Genomic DNA, 22,513 nt, shown 5'->3' with positions numbered 1-22,513 from the left:
ACACACGAAATGAAACCACCGTTAACAATAAATTACCCTAAGACACGGGGGACAGAGACAATATGTCCCAAACGATTCTTTTATACAGCGTTCTAACTCCTCCTCCTCCCCCCTCGATTGAGATCGCGAAACCGTTAACAGCACGAGAAAACGCCATCGACGCGCACGTGATCACATAGTGATCGAGCCTGCAATCATTTGATAATCAGTTTCCTCGAGGATTTCCGCCGAGAATCTGGAATCATTTTTTTTTTTTGGAGGGGGGAATTTCTCTGTTTTTATCGATATAACTTGTAAAAATAAAGATATGATAATTACGTTTAATTTACTTTTAATGTGGTCATAATACCTGCTACAGTATTTTTTCAATTAGACTAGAGATCTATTTTTTCTTTTTCTTTCGGTGTTCCCCGATCACGTTCGCAGCGTTTCGACGCGACGAATAAACGCGCGCAAAAAAAAAAGCTAATTTTCCTTTCTTTTTCTTCTCTCTGTCACATTCTTTATCTGTCTGTTTCTCTGTACACGGTTCCAAGAGACTGAGCGACGCTTGTCCTCAGCCTGTCCCAGTGCAATTGTTTTTCCCCTGGATTGCGACGAATGTTAAGCATCGTAGCGACGCGGAACACGTTTGTGTTTTTCGCCGTGTTTTCACGAGTTTAGCGACTTTTCTTTTAAGTACGATTTCGATGTAGCAAAACGTTGTGTATACTTTAGATGACGCTCTAAGTGGGTCGGGCGGTGTCCGACACGCACGATCTTCGCCTCTCTTTGTTTCGCTTGACGGCATTTTTCGATGAAGTTTGTAAATATTATTAATTATACGATATATCCCCTAGGTCGAAGAGGAGGGCTCCGATCGTTGCGTTTTTCTGTTATTTTCTTTTGTTTTTACCAAACCGACTCGCTTTCGTTCGATTAGACGATTAGACTATTCAGACGACTAAAAGCATGTAAAAATGTAACGTCAGTTACATTGATTATAATTTCGAAATTGTAGTTAGTTGATACGCCGTTCGTTACAATTAGCATTATGCTCATTTGTGGATGATTTCGACGCATGGCGAGGTGTGCGTAACTTTGAAAATTCCGATTCCTTATAAATAAGGCTTATTATTCTTCTTTTGAATCTTTTATTATTCCAATGCATGCTATCGATAAACCCCGATTTTTATACATTTTTTTAACAAAAAAAAGGTTATATGTATATGACTAAAATTTCAAGTTCAAAAAAGTGCAGTTGTCGCTATTGCTCGGGAATTTATAAATTGTTCATCAAAAGCTTTCGGCTATAATCGGAACAAATTCAACTGGTTTTTCAAGACCATCGAAAAGGGCAGTAAAGTGACCTTGAAAGAAAGCAAATTTAACGCGATTATAGCGAAACTGTACAAGCAATTCGTTAGGCTTGATAATTATGCGCTAAATTTTTTTCTAATTTAATTACGCAAACCGCACCTGTAAATGTGATCAAATTGTTTCGAGCGGCATAATATTTTTTAGGGATGATTACTACGTCGAATCTTTTTATACGAGAAAGGATGTCGAGCCCTTTTCTTCGATGGTCAGAGAAAGAAACACTTTTATATATTGTACCTATGTTAATCGACCCGCCGAAATGGCGGGTGAGTCGACGGGGATTGTAAGTACGAAGTATTAGACACATAAGTAATTTTAGGAACCGTGTTGTTGGAATTGCCGAAGGAGGTGCAAGACCATTCACGAGACAACCCCATTATCATGGATAACACGTTTGCATTTTTTACAGAAGAAATACGAAAACCTCCCACACCTTTGAGAAGCATAAGAAATTATATCGTACGAATTCGCCGGAGAACTCTTTCGTAATTCCAAAACCGAATTACCATTTCGCTGTAAAAGAAAAAAAGAAAAAAAATATCATTGTACGCGCGCGGTCACGTGACTCATCTTGTAATTTCACCACGACCGTAGAGTAGGGTGAAATGTACTCTAAGCGGGCGAACAAATTCGGAGCTTCCATTTTAATCAAAAAACCACGGTGGAAGCGTCTTCCTGGAGTCTCGCACGGAGTGAAACTTGCGTACCGGTCCGTTCGATCTTTTTTTTTCTTTCTTGAAAACTTTGATTGTACATAGAGACGCGCGCGAGCGTAATATCTCAGCGAAGAACGACAATTAAAATTGTTTGCGTTGTGTATCTGAAATCAGACGATAATAAAGGCACTTATTCGAATTCCAAGGGTCGAGGTTTCAGGGTCATATTACATGGGCCGAAATGATTTTACAATATTATAACATGATGAAAGAACCGTCTTCGTTGGAGTCGAGAAACAACGGTTTTTTTTTACTTTTCCTGGACCGATAAATCACGCGTTCAGTGTCCTTAAAGCCGTTCGACCCTTTTTCTGGACATTGATCACGGAGGACTGATGGCTTAACCGCGACCGCCATTTTGCAACCGATTTAATCTTCGTCTGGATCCATCGGACCCGATGGCCCTTCCAAAATGGCTCCCGTAGTGTTTTAACACACGAATCTCCCAAAGGATTCGGAAAAGCACACTGTACACTTTCAGTCGAGGTGTGATTAAAAATTCCGTCGTATCCAGATGAGGATTAATTCCGATCGTATCGAGGCGAATTAATACGTAACCTTTGTATAAGTATTGTATAAGTCTTAAACGTGTACAGATTTTTCGTCCGTGCTCGAAGAAGAATAATAGACAACAAAGAAAAAAAACAGAGTCTTTTGTACAAAACTTTCTTCGTCGCCGCAGACATGGCTCCATGGATTTAATTGGAGCGACGCACACGTTCGAACCGCCGAGAAACGCATCGAACCTTTGAGATTTTGTTTCTAATGGAAGTGAATCTTGTTGAAAAGAAATTTCTACACTTTCCAGACGAGGATTTTTGTAGTTTCAGGTGTATCCGTGATATCGTTATCAGGTAGATCACGAAACCCAGTCGTCGAGATATTTACTTTCCACAAAATGGCAGCCGTTCGAAATTGATACATTTCATTACAAGAACTCTCATTATTTTTATTTATGAAAACCTTACTTTTACTTATAAAAGAAATATCAAAATACCGCTAGAACAAAAAATCCGATCTTTTCATCTATTTTAAATAAATCAATAGGATCGTTCGATTAATATACACTACTTTGAATATTAAAAAGTTTACCTTGAATGGAGAAGGAAAACATCTCAAACTAGGACACGTTTGTCGGCACATGTCGAATATGCGTAGCTCCGTAAGATAAAAACGGAGATCGAATCTTACGTTTTTCCTTCCTTGCTGTTCTTTGTGTTTTTTTTCAACAATGACACCGATCATCTCATCGGAACGGGAAACGAAATGTGAAGAAGTGTATGTACACGCACACACACTGTATACGGTACTCACGGGATACCAACGTAATTTAGAAACGTATTTCGTAAAGAAACTTAACAAAGGTGTAGAAGAAAAGGAAAACCATGAATAGACCTTAGACATACATAACGTGCAATTTTACTGGAGTTTCTTCGTTTAAAACGAACGAAATAATGGGGAAGGGGTGATGATTTTATTAAAACGGAAGTACGAGAAGACAAAGCGGGAGAAAAGAAAAAACAAAATATGCAGTCCTGTCGCGACGATACATAGATTAATTTTTACGTATACACACAACACATGTGCGCGCGCGCGCGCAAACACGTTGTATGGGCAATAATTGCTGGTCATACGAATTTTTGATAATAAAAGAACACGTTCCTATTAAATTATCTGTTCGTTCTCGTATAATTGTTAAGTCTTCGAAGCGATTAGAAAGACGATTGTCTCCGAATTTAGAGACGGGACAGATGGGGGAGCGAGAAACCGAAAACTTTCTTTCTTGCGCGCGATTGACACGCAAGGGAAGTTAAGTAAGGGAATTTCAGGAGGGAACAAAATGGCCTCTTTGTAAGATAAGCAGCAACCGAGACATCCGTTACACACTACTTGCGAGATCGAAGAAGAAAGGCGTGAATCTGATAATAAACGAAACGATCGAAGTATAGGAAATTTTTTCTATTCGTGACGACGAGCAACAACATTTTTGGCGAACGCGAGACTGTATGTACATTTAACGTGATTTATTTCCAGGGTACTTATATATATATCCGTCGAGATATTTTTTCATTTCGCCAATTGTAAAGAGAAACGGTTTCTGGAGATTTAACGCACTTTTCTAATAAGCTGTACTAGTAGAATTGTAAAGTTATACATAATCGTGAGGAAGGAGAATGAAATTGTACGACGAAGAAAGGAAAAGTGTGATCGATTATTTTCGTTCTCCGGCCGTAAGGACCCGAACGGTTCGTATATGTATAGGTATTCTCGTGGTCCGAGACGCCATTTTAGTGTATACCGGAAACGTGTTGCTCTCCACGAGGGAACTCGGCTTCCGCTAGGGGAAAAAGTGCTAGGTCTTTGGTCAAATTATTTCAAGTATCAATATAAATATTAATTTGACAAAAATTTCAGTAACACCTGAGACCAAGTGGTAGGACGTTCTTACCTAACGCCATTTTTCCCCAGCGGAAGCAGAGTTTCCTCGTGGGGGTATATGATAATGTTGAGGACGAGGACGTTTCACGAAGGATGCTGTTACACGAAAAAGGGAATTTAAAAGAAACGGTTTTCTTTTATCGTATGTAACGCGATGTAAAACGAAACGAATGTATTCCACGATACAAGCCCTTTTATTCTTTTTCTTTTCTCAACCATGTTCAGTTTCAATCTTCCGTTCTCCTCTGGGCTTCGACTTCCGCGGGTTTCTCGCTTCGAGAAAAATGAATTTATTTGCGAAACGGAGCTGGAACAAGCACGACGGGGGGGATGATCGAGCCACTGGCCGACGATTCGTTCTCGATGCGTGTGTACAACACAAAACCTTTTTGTATGAACCAGTCGCGAATGGTGGTGACGATTGTCACTTTAGATTAGTCTGCTGTCAATATAACTAGAATTATAATTTTGAATGTATCATGTATCATACTGATTATTGCCTAGATAAGGAACCCGTACCGATTTAAAGGTTAGCGCACGATTATATCAGACATTAGGTATAATAATAAATGATGTCCACGGGACATTTTCATTTTTGAAGATCCCAGCGTTGAATTTTATTCGACTGACTGAAAATCGACGATCGCCCACGATCCGGCGAGCACATTTTATTTTTATGTCCTTGTTCACTTTTACAGAAATGCCCAGTGAATGTGGAACGTTTATAAATAATTTGCGAGCTCTTTTGAATATTTCTTGAGTTGCGAAAGATGAATGCGTCGTTTGAAAATTCGAGATACTTCTAATTTCGCGTGAAAATCTGTGATACTAAAAGTACTGAATAGCCTGAACTGTTGCCAGAAATTGTTTCTAATGATCGTGGATTCGTTTACTCAAGTTTTTTAGAGAGCTATACTGGAAATAAAAAATTTTAATCGCCGGGCTATCAGTTGTTATTGAATAAATTCGTGAAGATTCAGAGTGTCAAACATTCTGTTTAACTGAAAAACAGGAGTCATATTGAGATAGATGTAAAATGTATTTCGTTGGTGTCAAATAATCGACTGACGTCTTTTATATCATATGTCATATGCATTCAATAATATTTATTACTTGATGTGTTTTTTACTCGATCTTTGATTTTTTAAAAATAAAAACAGATGCTCAACAGTGTCTATTAGCACCACCTAGTGAAAAAGTGTAGTATTAATTGGCTACCAGTTTGGGCGTCTTGCCGTAGATGGCACCACGGGTGTGTTGACTACATTTCTTTGATTGGAGGGCACAGAAGCCAATTAATGTAAGTCAAAAAGTAAATTAACAGAGATAATTGTTTCGAAAATGGACTGTAAAAAGTAATATATGCTTTCAACAAATAAAAAATAATTCATGTGTATAGGATACATACATATGAAACTGGTTGCGTATAAAATAAACAATGAAGGTGTATTTACAAGGCATAAGTCATTTTTAATGAAAGGTTGACTTACACTGGTTGCCTTCTGAACCCTCCAATTATTTATAGAATGTACTATCGTATAAAAATCCTATGAAGGAAGAAGATTTAGCCGAAATTACTAAAATTTGACTTTCGTGACTAGGAATGGAAATTGGCATGAACAACCACAGACTTTAATCATTACGTGCAAAGAAGTTAACTATTAATAGAAACGGTAGAAGCATCAACTATTATTGAAAGAAATCGATTCAACAAAACGAAAATACAGATATTCTATTCCACGTAAATTCAAATTTTCCCACTAACGTACTTAGTTGTTAGTCGCCACTATTGGCGCTGTAATACTCGTTACAACAACGTGAGTTATATATCTGTCACACCCGTGCCATTCGAGAATAAACATGGCGCCGTGGGGAACAGTGAATTGTGTTTAGTTCCTGGACAAGCGAGTTTTTTTCCGATTTCTCCGATTCCCGAATCATCATAAAGATTCGTTGCCCTATCCAGATGTTCCTGAGGATGTTACCCGACTACGGTTAACCGTTTCACCTGAGGTCTCACGCCAAAGGTAAGTGAATTCACGATAGTACACTACTCTTGAGACAGTGTACTCGTGTTTTGGAGTGTCACGTTGCTATCACTCGAAAAGCTAACAAGTAAATAAAAACAATTAATTGGAAATAACAATTAATTCCATTACGATTCGTTGGTGTGCTTAATCTTTCTATCGCGACGACAGGTTGTAATTGTTTATCGCATGACATAGTGTTGTCTGGTGTATCCTATAGCGTTGTACCGCAGTCGTACCGAAATGCTAATAAAACGTTGTTTTACTGATTTAAGAGTTTTTCTTTTTATTAATTACATAACTATTCTAAATTCTACTAATTAAACGATACGATACTGCAAGTGTATGCTGTTCGCGTCTTCTGTACCAGTTTATAAATAGTGCGTAATTATAGGTTCGGTATGCGTTCAAATTATCTCCTTCCAGATAAATTTATTAAAATATTCGTTGTAAAGTATAATAAAAAGAAATGTATTGTAGGGTGTAATAAACAATACCGTTACATTGAACTATGCAAATTGAAATGTGTCAAATTTACCATATTTAATTGATTCGCTACATAAATTTTTTCTGTCGAAAAATATTTGCATTTCTAATATTTCGAAGCCGAGAATGCCAATTTTAAAGACCTTGTAGTTTGTACTGGAAATATCGTGTAACGTGATAGTACATTGTTACAACGTATATACCTTATAGATCGTCCGTACATTCCGCGCGAAAAGTTAGTCGACCACGATAACGCGTAGTATTTTCTATTGACTGCACGTCCGTAGCGTTGTAACTTCTAACCAAGCAGTGGGGATAAAATACGTATCATTTTTCTACCTGTTGTATCCTCTAACAAAAATTTGCTTACCATAAAATACCAGTAACAAGATCAACTCCTGAAATAATCAAATAATCGGGAAAAATTAGATACTAAATAAAGTACAGTTCAACTTCATTATGTCTGGCAAATATATTGAAAGTATTTCGTCGTTTAAGAACAAACATCTATCTCGAAAGAAAGTTAGAATATGTCACTGTACGAACGGATAAACGACATTATGACTCGGGTCCAATGGGTGCACTTGTAGAACGTTACGAGGGGCGTCCCTATTTTTATATATGCGACACCATACTCGCAGTGTTAGAAAATAGAAGATTTCCACCAATGAAAGGAAACTGAAGCCCATGAAGAGTCCCAACAAACCACCCGTGCTTGCTGTGACAAACAAATTGTATATTAGAAAAATTTCCTTTTAAGAATTAGAAGCGAAAAGATGGCAGTAATCGAAGAGTGATTACGTGTGCATATGTCATTGTGGGGGTGGAATAAATAGCAGAGGCTTGGAGCAGTGAAAACAGCCAAACAGTATAATAGGGGGCGGAGCTAAAGAACTTAGAGGAGGGGAAAGTAGGAGAAACCGCGAGGTGGGAGTAACCACACGGTAGAGAGCTTTTTTTTAACCCTCCATCCTAACCCACAGCATCTTCTCTGGCACTGTGTTAACACGACTTCGGGGAAGATGACCGGTCACCGATTTGACTCCCAGTTTTATTGACGTCGTTCCACCCCGTTGGGGGTGGGAAGACGTCCCGCGTGTCCCCTTTTAGTCGCCTCTTACGACAAGCAGGGGGTACTGTTGGTGTATTCTTATCCCGACCAACAGGGATACGGTACAGAATGGGTGTAGTCAAACAGAACAGTGTGGGCGAGGCAAAGAACCGGGAGGTGGAGCTAAGCGCGTCACGGAAGAACTTATATCCGAACTTACAGAGAAATTCCGTGAATCCGAAGAGCTCATTCTTCACGTACTTAGTGAACTGAGACTCGACGAAGAATAAATGAACCACTGCCATATTTTCGCTATTGAAAGAAGAAAAAATGTTAATCATAATTTTGTGCAAACAATTCTAAAGCATTATTTTTAATATTTCCAAGTAGATAATTGAAGAAACATTACGAGAAATAATTCCGGTCCTTCTTCACGAAGTCATTCGCAATAGAGAACGTGGGTACCAGTTTGCTCTGCGATACCTCAGCGTTATAATTGATCTCGTAGCAACCGGGATAGCAGTTACAGCTCGGTCTGTAACGTGTATCGACGTACTCAAACGTACTTTGTACTTACAACGCCCCTGTGTTCGCGACTACGTGGGTCGATGAGGTCGAAAGGGTTAGAAGGGACTCACGTTTCAGAGACGTTTATAGAGGTTATGCCGCTCTCATCGTCGTAAAGTTTCATCTCCATTGCCCGACGTGCGTTCGTTGCGCATAAATCGTCCTTCTTTTCACAGATCGGTGTGTTCGACGACTCTGTGTGTACATAAAATATTAATTGAATACCCGAAATCATAATTTATCCACTTGTTCATCGTACAATAACGTTCTCCATAAACCACCAGCCAACTGAAATCACCAAATCTGGAATAGAAAATTATTGAAACAATTAATAGTTCTTCATGAACCACCAACTCAGGCACTGAAATCAACGAATCTGGAATAGAAAGTTATTGAAAAAAAAAATGAATTCTTCTAGACAAGATTACGGAGACACTTGGTGGCGGGGCAACTAGCCCCGCCTCTTCTCCCTATGGCCCCGCCCCCTCAGGGAAGATCTGAAGTTAAAAACCTAGGAAGCAGCTTTAGACGATTACATTTTTCACCATACTCACTGGGCATGTAATATTGGACGCAGTTACAGATCTTTTGAGTGAAATTTGCCTCGCACTCTAGCACACAGTTCTTTTGCGTGTAGGTTCTATAGTAACGAAGTTTTCGCTCAGACGTAAAGAAGCACTTCCTCTTTCTCTGGGGAACCGAGATTATCGACTTGCTGGCGGTCGATATACGGGGCGTCACGATTATCCTGGTCTCCTCGCCGGGGGTCACGGTAAACGCAAATTCGGCGATCTTCGGGGTCTCGACCGGATTGTGAAGCAGCATCTGAAAACCAGTTGTCACGGGCACATAACGCAGACCTATTATAGTGATGGCGATACATTTGAATTTGTATCGATATTTGGTATCGATACGTATTTCATACCCAGAGTATCGATACACATGTGTATCGGGAATAACGATTGTATCGAAATTTCGATATTTATTGGGTTAAGTATCGATACTGTAATATATCATCACATTAAATATCGATATTCGAAATATCGGTATTTGAATTAAAAAGTATTAATATTCGAAATACCGATACTGTATCGCCTATCACTAGCCCATTGTGACGTACATAAATTGCGTTGAGTTCTATAGAGGACAGAGTGGGGAATCGGTAGTGGTGACGTAAATGAATATCGTTTCGCTCCTTTCTCTCGACTACCTTCCGTCCCGTCTAATTTTTAAATTGGGAAATGGATAATTTGGGTAATGCCCTTGTAAGCTAAATCGATCTAGCACCTCAGAGGCCATGATGTTCTGACTAGGTGAATTGTCGACGTGTATCTGGTTTTAACCCTCATAGTACCTTATAAGTTTTCCGGGTACCATCTAAAAATACTTTGAAAAATTGAGATATGTATTCAAAATTAACATATTTCTCTTAAAAATGAAGATCTTTCCGCTTTTATTCAATTTTATTATTTCTATCCAGTAAACGTATGTTCCACTATATAAACTTATTTTATAAAAATAAATGTCTTTCAATTATATTAAAAATGGAAAACAGATATATCGGCTTTAAGGTACTAAAAGGGTTGAATTAGTGGGCCAATACTTCGAGTGCACGGCACGATACCTTGAAACCCACGCTAGCGCTGGACGAGCAATAATATTCGGAAATGTCTGTGTCGAGGACCAACGTCAGACCATAGAACTGTCCAGCACCGTACGGTCTCCAGGGTATGGAATCCGCGAGTACATTTTCGTCGTAACCGGTCTCGGGGTTCCAGTCGATGCTATTGAACGGGAACGTGATGTTCAGGTCGGACCAATCCAGTCTGGAATATTGAAGGGTGCTAGAAACTTTCCCGGCGAAGTTAACCCCGCCTAGTTCGAGCGTGCACACGTTGGCCGGAGTTACTTCTACAGAAAACTACTACGTTACATAGTCCGAAACGAGTTCTGGGCAGGGCTTAGCAAATAAATAGTATTCGCTGGACTGCTAATGAAATCACTTATTTAATAGTATCAGTTTCAAACATTTCTTTTCTCTTACGATTTTTCAGTGGAAAATATACTTTTTATTATGGGAAATGGGTGACCAGTCTTTTTGTTGTATTTGTCATAGTGAAATATTGCAGTTAATTAACCCTCGAAAGGTAAGGTTCGGGTCATATTTGGCACAAGTAAGATGCAAGTATAGTTCCTCTTCCGGGGACCTCATTCTATTTTTTATTTTTATTATTATCCTAGTTTTAAAATATATTTTATTACTCGGTAAATGTTTAATAAATATACCTATTATTATATAAGTTCAAGATAACAACATTTTTTACGACCTTAAAACTCACCTCACAGTTCGAGGATTAAAATACCTTAAGTGTTAATATACAGAAAGTGTTAAGCATTCAGACGGTAGCATTTATTACGCTGTTTGGCCACGCCCCCTTCCTTTCGCTCCGTAAATTGTCCCTTATTACTCCCAGTAAAAATTTATCGGCTAAATATTATCCTCAGTTTGAAAGCATGCGAGTGTTACTCACGGATTGTAGAACAGGTACTTTTTATGGACCGAATTAAAGTTACAGCATATCCCCTCGTCAGTCATCGTAGGGTTGAATATCTTCTCGCAGTCGGTTGCGTTCCCGTGCCATTTGCACAGATGCAACATCTCTGTGCACGATTGCGATACCTGTAATTATAATAAATAAAACGGGTAACCGTTATGAAACTACTGGCACAGAATATTCCTGAAATAGAATCTTTTTATAAGTGTTCGAATCTACCTTCAATTTCTTTTCACTCTAATTATTACTATAATATGGGAACCTTAATATATTGTACATAATATTCTGCCGTGGGCGTCTAGGATAACTAGAACATTATCTACATTGTATACGTATATGTCAGGTGCACTTTGTCCAGAAAAAATGCAATACACATTTTTACACGTGGAACGTGGAACAAACAACGAGTGCGCACACGTTATCACGATAATCGTTTCTAATGTGTTACATACGTTGATCATAAAATGCAGCATGCTGTTCCAAGTTATTTCGCTCTCATCGAGATCGTACGCGGTGAAGTTCGTCTCGAAATTGCATCTGTCCTCCAACAATAGCTTCTTCCGGCCGTCTTTTCTAACATATAAAGTACCATCGTTTCAATCACCTTCCTTTTATTTCGTATAACAATTATTTTGCACGAAAATAATTGTTATATGAAATAAAAGGAAGGTGATTGAAACGATTTTGCACGAAAATAATTGTTGTAAAAAAAAGTTAGATCAAGGCATCGATGTCATTCGTTGAATCCACTGAATTCACATATCCTTCACGTGTCACTAGCGCGTTTCAGGTATCCTTACGAGCAAATTCGGCTTTCCCTATGGTAAAAAGGGCCTACTACCACTTGGTAAATTTATTTCAAATACCAAATGTTAAACCGAATGTTAATTTTGCATAATTTAAGTAATTCCAAATACCAAATGGTAGGAGGCCCTACGTCACATTTTCCCCTACCGGAAGCAGAGTTTCTTCCTGGGTGTCAAAAGAACTATAACAAATGAAAGCATCTTACCCAGCGTTTATGCGCACCGCCTCGCTCCTCTTCACGTTGTTCATGTTGCAAATGGTGACAGAGGGAAACGGTACCTCGTTCAAAGACACCGATTCGGGGCTCAGCGAGATGATGATCGGTGTGGAGACCCACTTCCGGTACAGGAACCATATGTAATACCCGGCGGTCAGAACCGCGAGAGTGAACGATATTATCCAGAAAACTCTGAATATAACAAAGACTCGTACGTAAGAACCGTAGTTCTTAATCTTTTCGAAGTCACTTTTTATTATACGTATAAGAACAATTTTTCGAACACCAAAATCACTAATAAACCTTAGTAGACGTAGTTTCCGAGCTAGTAAGACTCTAATTTCGCGGAATACTTGGGACAGATTCGAGAAACACCGATTAAGAACCACTGCGTTAGAAAAATAATACTGAAGAAACGGAAGAAACTGTCTATTTGAAAGACGATTCTGGACTAAGCTCTGCGCGCGGCCCAATACAGTTTTATTTATTATACCGAAATATGCCCTTCCCCACTCCGTGGTTAGGACCTTCAGGCACAGTACCCTTACTTTTATGACGCGGTAACGAGCTGCCATTTATTGCCATTTCTTATTTTGACTCGTGTGCCAACCTGGATGTCCCAATACGGTCACCAGCCTTTTTTTACCCTCTCTGAGGACCACGCGCGTACAAACGACCCTAATCATAAATCCTTCGAAGGCCAAATCTGTGGTTGTCAGGAAAAACACCGCGTACCACATGTCTTCATTTTCGAGATATTGTTAAAGTACACGGAAATTACCTTTTAAAGTACACAGAATTATAACGAAATTCTTGAAATATCTGAGTATTCCATATTCCTTCCGATACAATTGCGTTCATCGTGATTTCACGAGTTAAATAATTCTATTTACCGAGTTGACATGAATTTTACCGTCTTTTTGTATTTTTGATTTTTCGTTTCCACCGCCAATAAAAATGTATTTTCGCAAGTTTTATCACTGCTGCTGCAGAAGTTACGTTTCGAAATACGATTTAACTTTAAATCGAAATGCAAATATGATTTACCTTTCGACGATCGTCATATTCGTGTCGCCGACGTAACGTAGCCCGTGGAGGCTGGTGTTGGTGCAGTACTGTTTCAGGACGTTCTTGATGTTGCCATTTTTCAGGCACTGCTGAAGCCTCTCGTTTTTCCTAACACCGAGGCATCTATAATTACCGAGCTCGTTCGTATAAAGCATATACGGACACATTGTACCTATCCGACTGGGTCGAGGAAAAAACGAATTTACCTTATGGTCTTGTCGTCTTCCTGCTCGAAATTCTGCTGCGCCATTGCAACGTCCCGTTTCGATATCGCGTTCTTCCTGTTTCGCGATCTCAGCGTCGAGTCCCTCGATCGATACATGATCTTCGAAGAGAATTGACTTTGAAGGAAACCCCTCATTTAACGGTCTACATACCTTTGAGCTGTTAAATAAGAAGGAAAATTGTTTATTAAAAATTCAACGTATACATCTTCATTCTGGTACCGATTTTGAAAACTGCATTTCGAGTAAAACGCTTTCCAATGGCAGCCATTTTCTTCTGTTGATAGATATATAGCTTAAATTTTCAGAAATTACTAAGGAAATAACATACAATAAGATGTATATGTTGAATTTTTAATAAACAATAATTCTGCATATACAAAAAAATTGTTTAATTTTCCCTCTTATTTAACAACTCAAAAGGCTAAAAAAAAAAGGTGAGATTACTACCTTGAACGAGGCCGGTCGGACTTTGAAATTCTCCCGCGTCGCGTATCCTTCCAATCGCAGCGGCGGCTTGTAAGGATTCTGCAGATGGACCGTATTGATGGAGTACGGTAGATTCGGATCGTGGTTCGTCAAGTAGCTCAACGTCGCCTTATCAGCTGTCTTGTACGAGCTACCGATCGGCGCTGGTTCGTCCTCCTGCTCCGTATTCGCGTAATCCCGATGGTAGAATTTGATCGGCATCGCATCGATGTCCTTGGATCCTCTTCTTGCTATCTAGACCTCCTTATGTCCACCAGGACGCAGTTGAATTTAAGATGTCGCAGTCTGAATAACGGTAGAAGGGATTTATTACAGGAAATCCTCGATGAGTGTTCGAAGGCTCCTAGGCACTAAACATTAAATATTTCATAAATTAATGGCCGCCTAACGCGGTCTAGTTACTCGACGACCTTTCCTGAGACACAGATAACGTTCCTGGTGGAATGTTACTCCTTGAAGGTCCACCGAAGTCTCTTCGTTTGGTCAGAAAATATTGTCCAGCAATTAGGGGTGACTAGGAAAAGTGTGTCGGCCCCTTGTAAACCATCGGTGACCGATGTCTGTCAGCCGACTAGCGGGGCGACAGTGGCATCGACATCCTTTTAACATCGCTGGACATCCGGGCGACCGTGTGTGTCCTTAGCCTGCGTGCTCGCTCGACGCGATGACACAGATAATCACAAACGGGCTGCCTTTTTTTATCGTTCACCCCCTCTGAAGAAGATCGTTTCTATACCCTTGGTCGAGAAGCTTGAAGTACACCTAAATACGTCATTATAAATGAGTCTTCGCTACTTCAAAACGGTAATGCTCTTTAAAACCGTCGACTTATTGGGGTTAATTCACGTGTCTAGATAGATCATCTTTCACATTCTTATCGATTAATATCAGAAAACGAAACTTAAATGAAACCCCGTGTCCTTGTACTGTGGAAAGAGGCGGGGCGAAGGGTCAAGGGGGCGGAGCGAAGGCGTGGCCGAACGACGCTGACGGCAAAGCGCTCCCTGTGGCCTTGACTTGTTAATAGATCCGTTGGTACCGATTAGAAGGAATTTTCTAGGAAGCTCACTCTTCCACGCAAGGAAAGAAAACCGCAAGGTCGACATCGGAGAGCACACATCGTTTAAGCTGTCAATTCGATGTACTGCTCGGCTTTTCACGATCCTTGAACGCGATAAGAGAAATTATAAGCAAGTCGACGGATCGTTTCGCTAACGCGACAATTACCGCCCCACCCCCGACCACTGTGAATGTTAACTGGAGGCCACGTGGCCATACTACGGAGGCGTTTCGTGACCGAATGGTACCCCCGTAACATTGTTGCATACGGTTGGACACCGTCTTATCGATGTTAACACAGCATGTAGACGCGACACGATCATATAATTTGAACTGTCTTAAGTTCAAGGAAGCATAAGAAGTGTAAGGGAGACTTGAGACTCGAAGACTGAATGATTCGAATAGAATAAGAGTACTCGAATTTATAATATTTTGTTGACTATGTAAAAAGTATGGTCGCTATAAAATACCGACCGGATAGTTTAAATGATTTTTAAGATGTTAATTATTTTAATTATTAGCCGGATGACTCAAAGAGGGTTTCTCTACTTTCGTGGTAGGATACGACTTGGATGTAATTATGCGGATCGAATATGTGATGGCGTGCTTGTAAATTGTTACAAAATGTGTATTCAGTAATTATCCGTATAGCAGAGGTACAAGTGTTATTTTTCATCAAGCCATTGTTTGCTGTTGAAGATATTTTTGTTCGTTTTATCGAGCCCCTGTATAAATACGACCTTGAGGACCTGGGAACAGAAGAGATAAATGCGTGAAATGCTTAGAAAATTGAAAAAAATTACAAAACGATGTGTAATTGTTAAATTACTATAAAAGCAATTTGTATGTACGTTTGTACATGCGCTGGGACACGCGGCCTTTACCATCACACTGGTGCACCTTCACTGGGTCATCATTGTTTATTTTATGTTAATAGCCCCGTAAGAGATGACAATGATTGCACACCGCGAAGGAAAACAATTTTTTTTTAAACTGCTCAAGATTCTGTTTAATTAATGATAGATTCACACGCGTTCGAATTACGGTGAATTCACTCTTGGAAATATCTTTAAAGAACCTTAACGGTAAATGATACATATTCTCCCGTACGCGTAAATTTATTCAATGATGTAATTTTTTCTTTAAGATTTATGCAATATGTATCGAGGTTTTTTAATTATTAGAAACTATTTATATAAATTTAACCTTACAGAAAATGTTGAAGAAAAACAGAAAGCGAAAGTTGGAGGAGGAGGAACAGCAGATGGTCGACTGGGAGCAGGAGAACATTTTCCCGAATAAGATCAGAAATGAAATGGAATCTATGTGGGAGGTATGCAATTATTTTCGTGCTGGCTTTCAGTGACGCTTTTACAATTGTTTATGCAATCATTTGTGTTCTAGATTCCACATATATTTCATTTTCTTCATCTGTCGAAGGAAGCCCTGAATATACCTCATTTATCTATGTATGAAATGGAACGAATGCTACTGATACCACGAGCTTCAAAACAGTTGGCAAACATCATGACGTCGTTGCTGAGGTAAGAAACTATGCAAAGTATCTGAGTCTATAAAATACAAAAATTTATGTCTGAAGTAAAAATTAACTGTTGCAATATCATACATTTTTCAATTCCAGCTCTCCGGTTACCAAAGCAAAGTTGAGAAAAATACCACCAATGCCGTATGAGTTTTGGACGAACGTCTTAGCTTACAAAGTGAAAACGTGGTTCAAAGTCTACGAAGGAAAACGTAGAGATGTAGTGAAAGTAAGCGCTTTTAACCAGCAGTACCATCAATATTATTGAATCTTACGTGTATAACTGTATTGCATTGAGTATGGATTAAAATTCGCCGGCTAATAAACCAACTTTTATGTGTAGACTCTCCTCGTACACCGCAGTGATAAGAAATGTGATCAAAGATTTTTAGGTTCTAGAAACCATTGGTGTTGAACCAGAGTTCTGGAACGTTTTCCCAGATGCTCCTCTGCTTAATGGCAAGGACTTCGAAGAGTTGAGTTTCAGACAGAAAGTCTGGCTTCTAAAAACAGTCTGTGATACAGTGATGGTACGTTACGCATAGGTTATACTAGCTTTAGCAAACGACAGATTTTTCATCTTCATAGGATTACATATTCTCTTCAGCATACTAGGAAAACTGTACAAGAAGAAGTAGCTAAACAACCTATGGCGGACCAATTCGAGACGGTCCTGGGAACTGATCGTTACGGAGCAAGATACATTTACTTTCCACAATTCCTGAAAACTGATCTAAGAGTTTACAGGCATTGCCTCGATAATAAAATCCTGTCGACCGCAGAGGTATCGTTTATCAAAAATAAATTATCGCTATCATGAATCGTCACTGTGTTATATACTTACTTACCGTTTCATTTGCTACTTCAGCCCGTCAAGCCGCAAGTGAAGCCAGACCAGGTTAGTAAAGCAACGAAACAGAACAACTTGATGAGAAAGAAAGCTAAGCAGAAACGAAGGAAATCGCGATGGAGCAATGGTTTGCCTCCAAAGTCTAAGAAGAAGGTGAACAAGTGTGATGAAAAGGATGCAAATAATTGCAAATGTGCCAGTGATAGTGCAACCGGCTCCTTAATAAACGAGGACACAAATCTGAGCAGTACAAGCACCTGTAGCAATAATAACAATAGCAGTAGTAATAATAATAACATTAATCTAGACACGCTAAACGCGAAGCGATCTAGAAGTTTATCAAAGTGTTCGGACATGAGCATGGAGTCTGATAAATCACATTGTAAAAGTATAAAGTCTAGTGGTTACGATACGAATTGTTCAGCGGGTACAGTTTCTGACGCGAGGTCACCTCAAAAAATGTTCAAAGGGTTCTCGAGTGGTAGTGAAGACAAATGTAATATAGAAATAATTAGTACTATACTAAGTGATCTGAAATCGAAACCGGTGGAACAGGAGGCGGACAATGTTGATGAATCTTTATCTTCTCAGAGTAAACTAGAAATGAATTCGACAAGACAATATGTAGACACTCACGAGCAGTGTATAGATGGAGGTGAAGCTGTGGATAATTCGTCGAATGTCTCGAAAACAGATGATGAAAAGTTAAACGAAATTATCAGCGCGGAATGTCTAAAGAATAGTGACAAAATACCTAGTAAATTTCAAATAACAATCATATCGAAATCTGACGATGAAAAGTTAAATGAAACTAAGACCAATCAGATTGTAACAGAAAGGAGCAACAGTAGTGTTGCAGTAAAAAAGAATGGAAAAGAAATGATTAAAAAAAATGGACAGTTCGTAGATGAACAAAAATTAAATAATTTAGATAACGAAAGTAAAAAGATGACGTTACCGGAACGAATTAGTAAAAGTATAGATGACAATAAAGCAGAATCCGATGAAGATAAGGATATTTCTTTGAGCGAATTGAGAAGCAGATTACAGAAAGAAGCCATGGACGATAGCTTCTCCATAGACGAAGAGAGCGAAATTGGATATAATCTGCGAAATGTAAAGAATGCGACTACAGATCTGTGGAAACAAGAAGTGGAGAATTTTAACGAGATGCTATCAGAACTCAGTGTTTCGAATTTTCAACTGGTAGCTAACAGTGTAAGCTCGTTCAGGGACTTCATAACCACTTTCTCGGAGAAGTCTCGTGGTTCAAGTGCTGATGCTGAGGGCAATGTATGTATTTAAGAATTACTGTTTATGATTTCTGCTTCTATATTCCCAGAATGTTTCTAGGATAAAGCTGTGCCCCCTTGTGAAGTGAAGCTAATCAAAAAGATGACAGAGTTACTTTCCTCTCTAGAGAACATGGGATCAGTTTTACACGACTCGATGAAAAAGGCCAGGGGGAAACTCCACAAAGAGTGGACTAATTTCAAAGAAGGGTACATTTTTTAATTACTTATATAAAAGCACATGACATGACAACACCTAAAACATAACATTCTATTGAACACTATTCATCTCATGACAACAGACAATCTGGGAATAACGATGTTAAATTAGGAGAATATATATTTCCAATAAATATGCTAGAATAAAAACTTCGCTAATGGCAACAGGAAGTTATATTCCCAGATTGAAATTCATTTTACCTGAATACCTCTCAAAATTGCTACAATCCGTTTCTTACAAATCTAGTGGACCTTATCCACGCCTTTCCAGTAACGTTTGTGTGTTTTTATCGAGTGTGTATGGCAGACAAACTGCTGTGTGTTGTAGCAGTGTGGAGGATCAGGACTCATCTGGGGAGGGTGTCGGCTCTAATTGGTGGGTTCTTGGATCGCAGGGCTGTCCACTGCCAACACCCGGAGATGCAACGTTACAAACGTTACCGCAGCCTACCTTATCCCCAACTGACGCCAAAAACTCCTCTGCCAAGCAGGAAAACTGCGAAGATGAGCACATCAAGTCCACAGAACCAAGTAAATCCGATCAACAAGAATCTAAGGAAAGTGAAAGCAAAAGCACTGATGCACAAAAACGTGAATCTGAAAGAGACGAAGACAATAGTCAGGAAAGTACAGCAGCTGGGGAAGAAAAAGAAAGTTCGACCGACGAAGGTACAAAAGAATGAATCATTTTCCCCTGGTTTAGCACAAAAATATTCCATGAGTATACCACTCCTCACTGGCTTCGTTTTTGTTCAACTGATATAAACTTTACTGTAAAATTGTCAGTAGGCTTTGCTCTAATTTTGTACTATTCTCTTATGGTCGAACCAGAACAACAAAGTCGAAGAGTGTTGCGAGCACGCGGTGTCTCCTCATACACAGAACAGTTTTATTCAGACGACGAGATTGAAGAGAAAGAGCTGGAAGAATGGACCGACGTTGAGGCAGTCTACGCGGCTCCCAGCACACAGGCCAGTACATCCACTCCTGACTTTACTCCGAAAGCCCAGCAGTTTGACGACCGGAACAGCGAGGAGGACTCAGACAAAGATTGGATTCTACCGAGCTCTCGCAAAAGGAAAAATAAACGTCCGTGTGAGTACATAGATTGTAATTATACTTGGAACACAATTAGTTGTTCAAGTTAAGATTTGAACATCTGTTTCTACTATACTAATACCTCGATGGCGTGTATCTGATATAATTGATGATGGATGTGACCTAACCTTGAGCGAGCAACAAAATGTGATCCAACCATAGATACCAGCAAATATGCTTAAACATTCGAATATCTCTAATAAAGATCTTGTTTAACCTTTTTACAGCTGCCAATCGAAGATTAAAATCATTCCAGCACAAGCTACAAAGCATCAAAGTAAATGAGTTACAAGAGGCAGCAGAGTCAATAGTAGCTACTTCGTCAAGTGCCAAGAATGACCAGAACAAACCTAAAATTAAAGAAGTTGTGTCTATACCAAAGAAGCCAAACAAGCCAGAGGCTTCACAAGCTAACAATACCATAGAGAATTCTGAGGCTGTGGTAGAGAATAATCTTACACAAACAGTGCCTTCCGCGGAGCCAGTCTGCAAACTTGAAAACATTGAAAGCGTGCACTCGGAGTTGGATATCAAGGACGAGGGCCCAATCTATGATTATACGCCGAATCATCCCGATAACAGTTGCACCACGAACCTGAATCCAAATTATGTGATGGTCAAGACCGAACCCAGTTCGATGAATTATTATGTGATGCAACCAAATGTAGTTGCGTCAAACATGCAACCAGGTCCTATAGTATCGAGTATCATATCACCCATGCAACAAGGATATTATATGCAAAGCAGTCAGAATTACATTATTCAGAATCCACAACCCGGTTTTATTCCTGCTCAGCCGTTTCAGCCCCAAGGACCTCAAATGGTAGCGCCACAACAATTTTTAAGTCAACCTGCTTATGTACCATATACCATGCCAGCAGCTCAACCACAGCGTGGATACCCAACCACTGATCCTCGAGTTACCAATCAAGGTGTAACTCAAAATCTGTCAAACATAACCTCTTCTAATTCGTCTACATTTAATAGGCCACCCCAACCCAGGTTCGCCCCGCCAAGACAAATGTTTCCGCATCCGAATGGCGCAGTTATCAGAAGTAGTAGTATGCCCATCAGAGGAAACTCTCCGAGAATCGGCAGCCCTAGAGGGAAGAGCATACAACAGCAACGTGGAACACCGGTCAGAGTAAAAAAATTAAGAAAACCAAACACACCGGCAGAAAACACTGGTCAGAAAACTACTTCTTTGATCGTACTCAGCGACAGCGACGACGAGATTGAAATGATTATTACTGAAAAAACAGGTCCCGAGGCTGAAACGGCGAGGACAAAAGCACAACCTCGGAGAAACTCGATACCGAATAGACAGAACCCTACCGTTACCTCAAGTACTACAGTTCCCCCGACAAAGGGTGTCATTCCACCGCAGATAATGGAGCGTATGAATCAAGGAGGCATCTCGATAACGCCCGTGAAATCTGTGCAGCCAGTTCAGAACTCAAACACGCAATTGGTGGTGGTTGTTAACGAAACTGGAAGCCATTATGCCTTAGCACTGCCAAATGGAAGCAAACTTATTCTTACCCCTGAACAGGTGGCACAAATAAGAGCTTCAAACGGTGGTAAACTGATCTTGTAAAATATCGTTCATCTTCCTCCAAATGGGGATGTAATTAACGAAAACAAATTTCTGTGAAAAAAAATGAAGCCAGTACACTGTGCATGAAATCGATAAGATTAAAGCACTATAATCTCTTCCTCACTTATCGTACACTTTTGAAGCCAATGTTCCTACAATTTGTAGCAGAGTATAATGTCCCGTTGCCCTCTTATACGTGGCAATTCTATTTGAACAAGAATTTCAAATAACGCGATATTATTAACCCTCAATTACATCGCAGATTTTTCTTGCGTTCTTGCACCGCAGAGTTTGAATGCTACTATGCACGAACTGAAGCGGTTTGATAGCGGAATACGTATATAGTGGGACTCTCCTACCCCACCCCTTCCCCTCCCCCCGGGTTCTGGCTTCCTCATTTTACCTGAACAGGTATGATAGACATTTTAGTAGGGTCTGTCAGACCCAACGATGTAGTTGAGGGTCAAGGTAAATAAAATACCGTTTGCAACATTTTGATGATTACGTCAGTGCACGGATGTATAATACATATAATGTATAAAAGAATCTATAATTTCAAATTGCGTTTTAGTTATTTAGAGACGTTTTAAAGGAGATAATTAATAGTAATTATATATCGCCTAATGAATTTACAAAATTTATTTTATTGAGGTACGTTTAAAAATGTTTTCCTTTGCAGTTGCAATATTATGAAATGTTTAGAGTAATACCTTGCGATTCTGTGATCATATATCGATTTTTGTATATTTTTATTATAATAAATTGATGTACTAAACTGTACAAATGTGACATGAATTCTAACAGGGCACTGATTTATATTTGAGTTAAATCAAATGTGATATACTTTTAA

General features: G+C 39.4%; 2 protein-coding genes across 2 annotated transcripts; one reads left to right on the top strand and one right to left on the bottom strand.

The window, feature by feature from the left end:
• The first annotated feature begins 6,389 nt into the window (after positions 1-6,389).
• Positions 6,390-21,663, top strand: LOC107190539 (serine/threonine-protein kinase pakD-like). Its single transcript, XM_015579353.1, has 11 exons — positions 6,390-6,541; positions 16,278-16,397; positions 16,469-16,608; positions 16,707-16,836; positions 17,000-17,137; positions 17,215-17,391; positions 17,476-18,750; positions 18,811-18,959; positions 19,297-19,637; positions 19,800-20,063; positions 20,294-21,663. The coding sequence occupies exons 2-11, from the start codon at positions 16,281-16,283 to the stop codon at positions 21,661-21,663; spliced, it is 4,101 nt and encodes a 1,366-aa protein (XP_015434839.1). The 5' UTR covers positions 6,390-6,541; positions 16,278-16,280.
• LOC107190498 (pickpocket protein 28-like) lies at positions 7,499-14,780 on the bottom strand. The gene is made up of 13 exons (XM_015579308.1): positions 14,742-14,780; positions 13,967-14,239; positions 13,499-13,617; positions 13,272-13,400; positions 12,213-12,416; positions 11,653-11,773; positions 11,177-11,325; positions 10,270-10,471; positions 9,200-9,470; positions 8,717-8,840; positions 8,488-8,613; positions 8,299-8,390; positions 7,499-7,745 (listed from the first exon to the last, which is right to left on the bottom strand). The coding sequence occupies exons 1-13, from the start codon at positions 14,778-14,780 to the stop codon at positions 7,561-7,563; spliced, it is 2,034 nt and encodes a 677-aa protein (XP_015434794.1). The 3' UTR covers positions 7,499-7,560.
• Positions 21,664-22,513: the final 850 nt, after the last annotated feature.

The sequence above is a fragment of the Dufourea novaeangliae genome, unplaced genomic scaffold (genome assembly GCF_001272555.1).
Source record: "Dufourea novaeangliae isolate 0120121106 unplaced genomic scaffold, ASM127255v1 scaffold187, whole genome shotgun sequence".
Lineage (NCBI taxonomy): Eukaryota > Metazoa > Arthropoda > Insecta > Hymenoptera > Halictidae > Dufourea > Dufourea novaeangliae.
This window is presented reverse-complemented; position numbering and strand designations above follow the sequence as displayed.

What these genes read in the sequence shown, in the direction of transcription:
- LOC107190498 (XM_015579308.1), bottom strand. Translation starts at nt 14,780, where the DNA reads ATGACGTATTTAGGTGTACTTCAAGCTTCTCGACCAAGG. An exon ending in AATATGACGATCGTCGAAAG is followed by an intron (nt 12,417 to 13,271) that starts GTAAATCATATT and finishes TGTTATATTCAG; the next exon opens with AGTTTTCTGGATAATATCGT. An exon ending in GCGGTGCGCATAAACGCTGG is followed by an intron (nt 11,774 to 12,212) that starts GTAAGATGCTTT and finishes TTTATATGTTAG; the next exon opens with AAAAGACGGCCGGAAGAAGC.
- LOC107190539 (XM_015579353.1), top strand. Translation starts at nt 16,281, where the DNA reads ATGTTGAAGAAAAACAGAAAGCGAAAGTTGGAGGAGGAGGAACAGCAG. An exon ending in AAATGGAATCTATGTGGGAG is followed by an intron (nt 16,398 to 16,468) that starts GTATGCAATTAT and finishes TTTGTGTTCTAG; the next exon opens with ATTCCACATATATTTCATTT. An exon ending in AACGTAGAGATGTAGTGAAA is followed by an intron (nt 16,837 to 16,999) that starts GTAAGCGCTTTT and finishes AAAGATTTTTAG; the next exon opens with GTTCTAGAAACCATTGGTGT.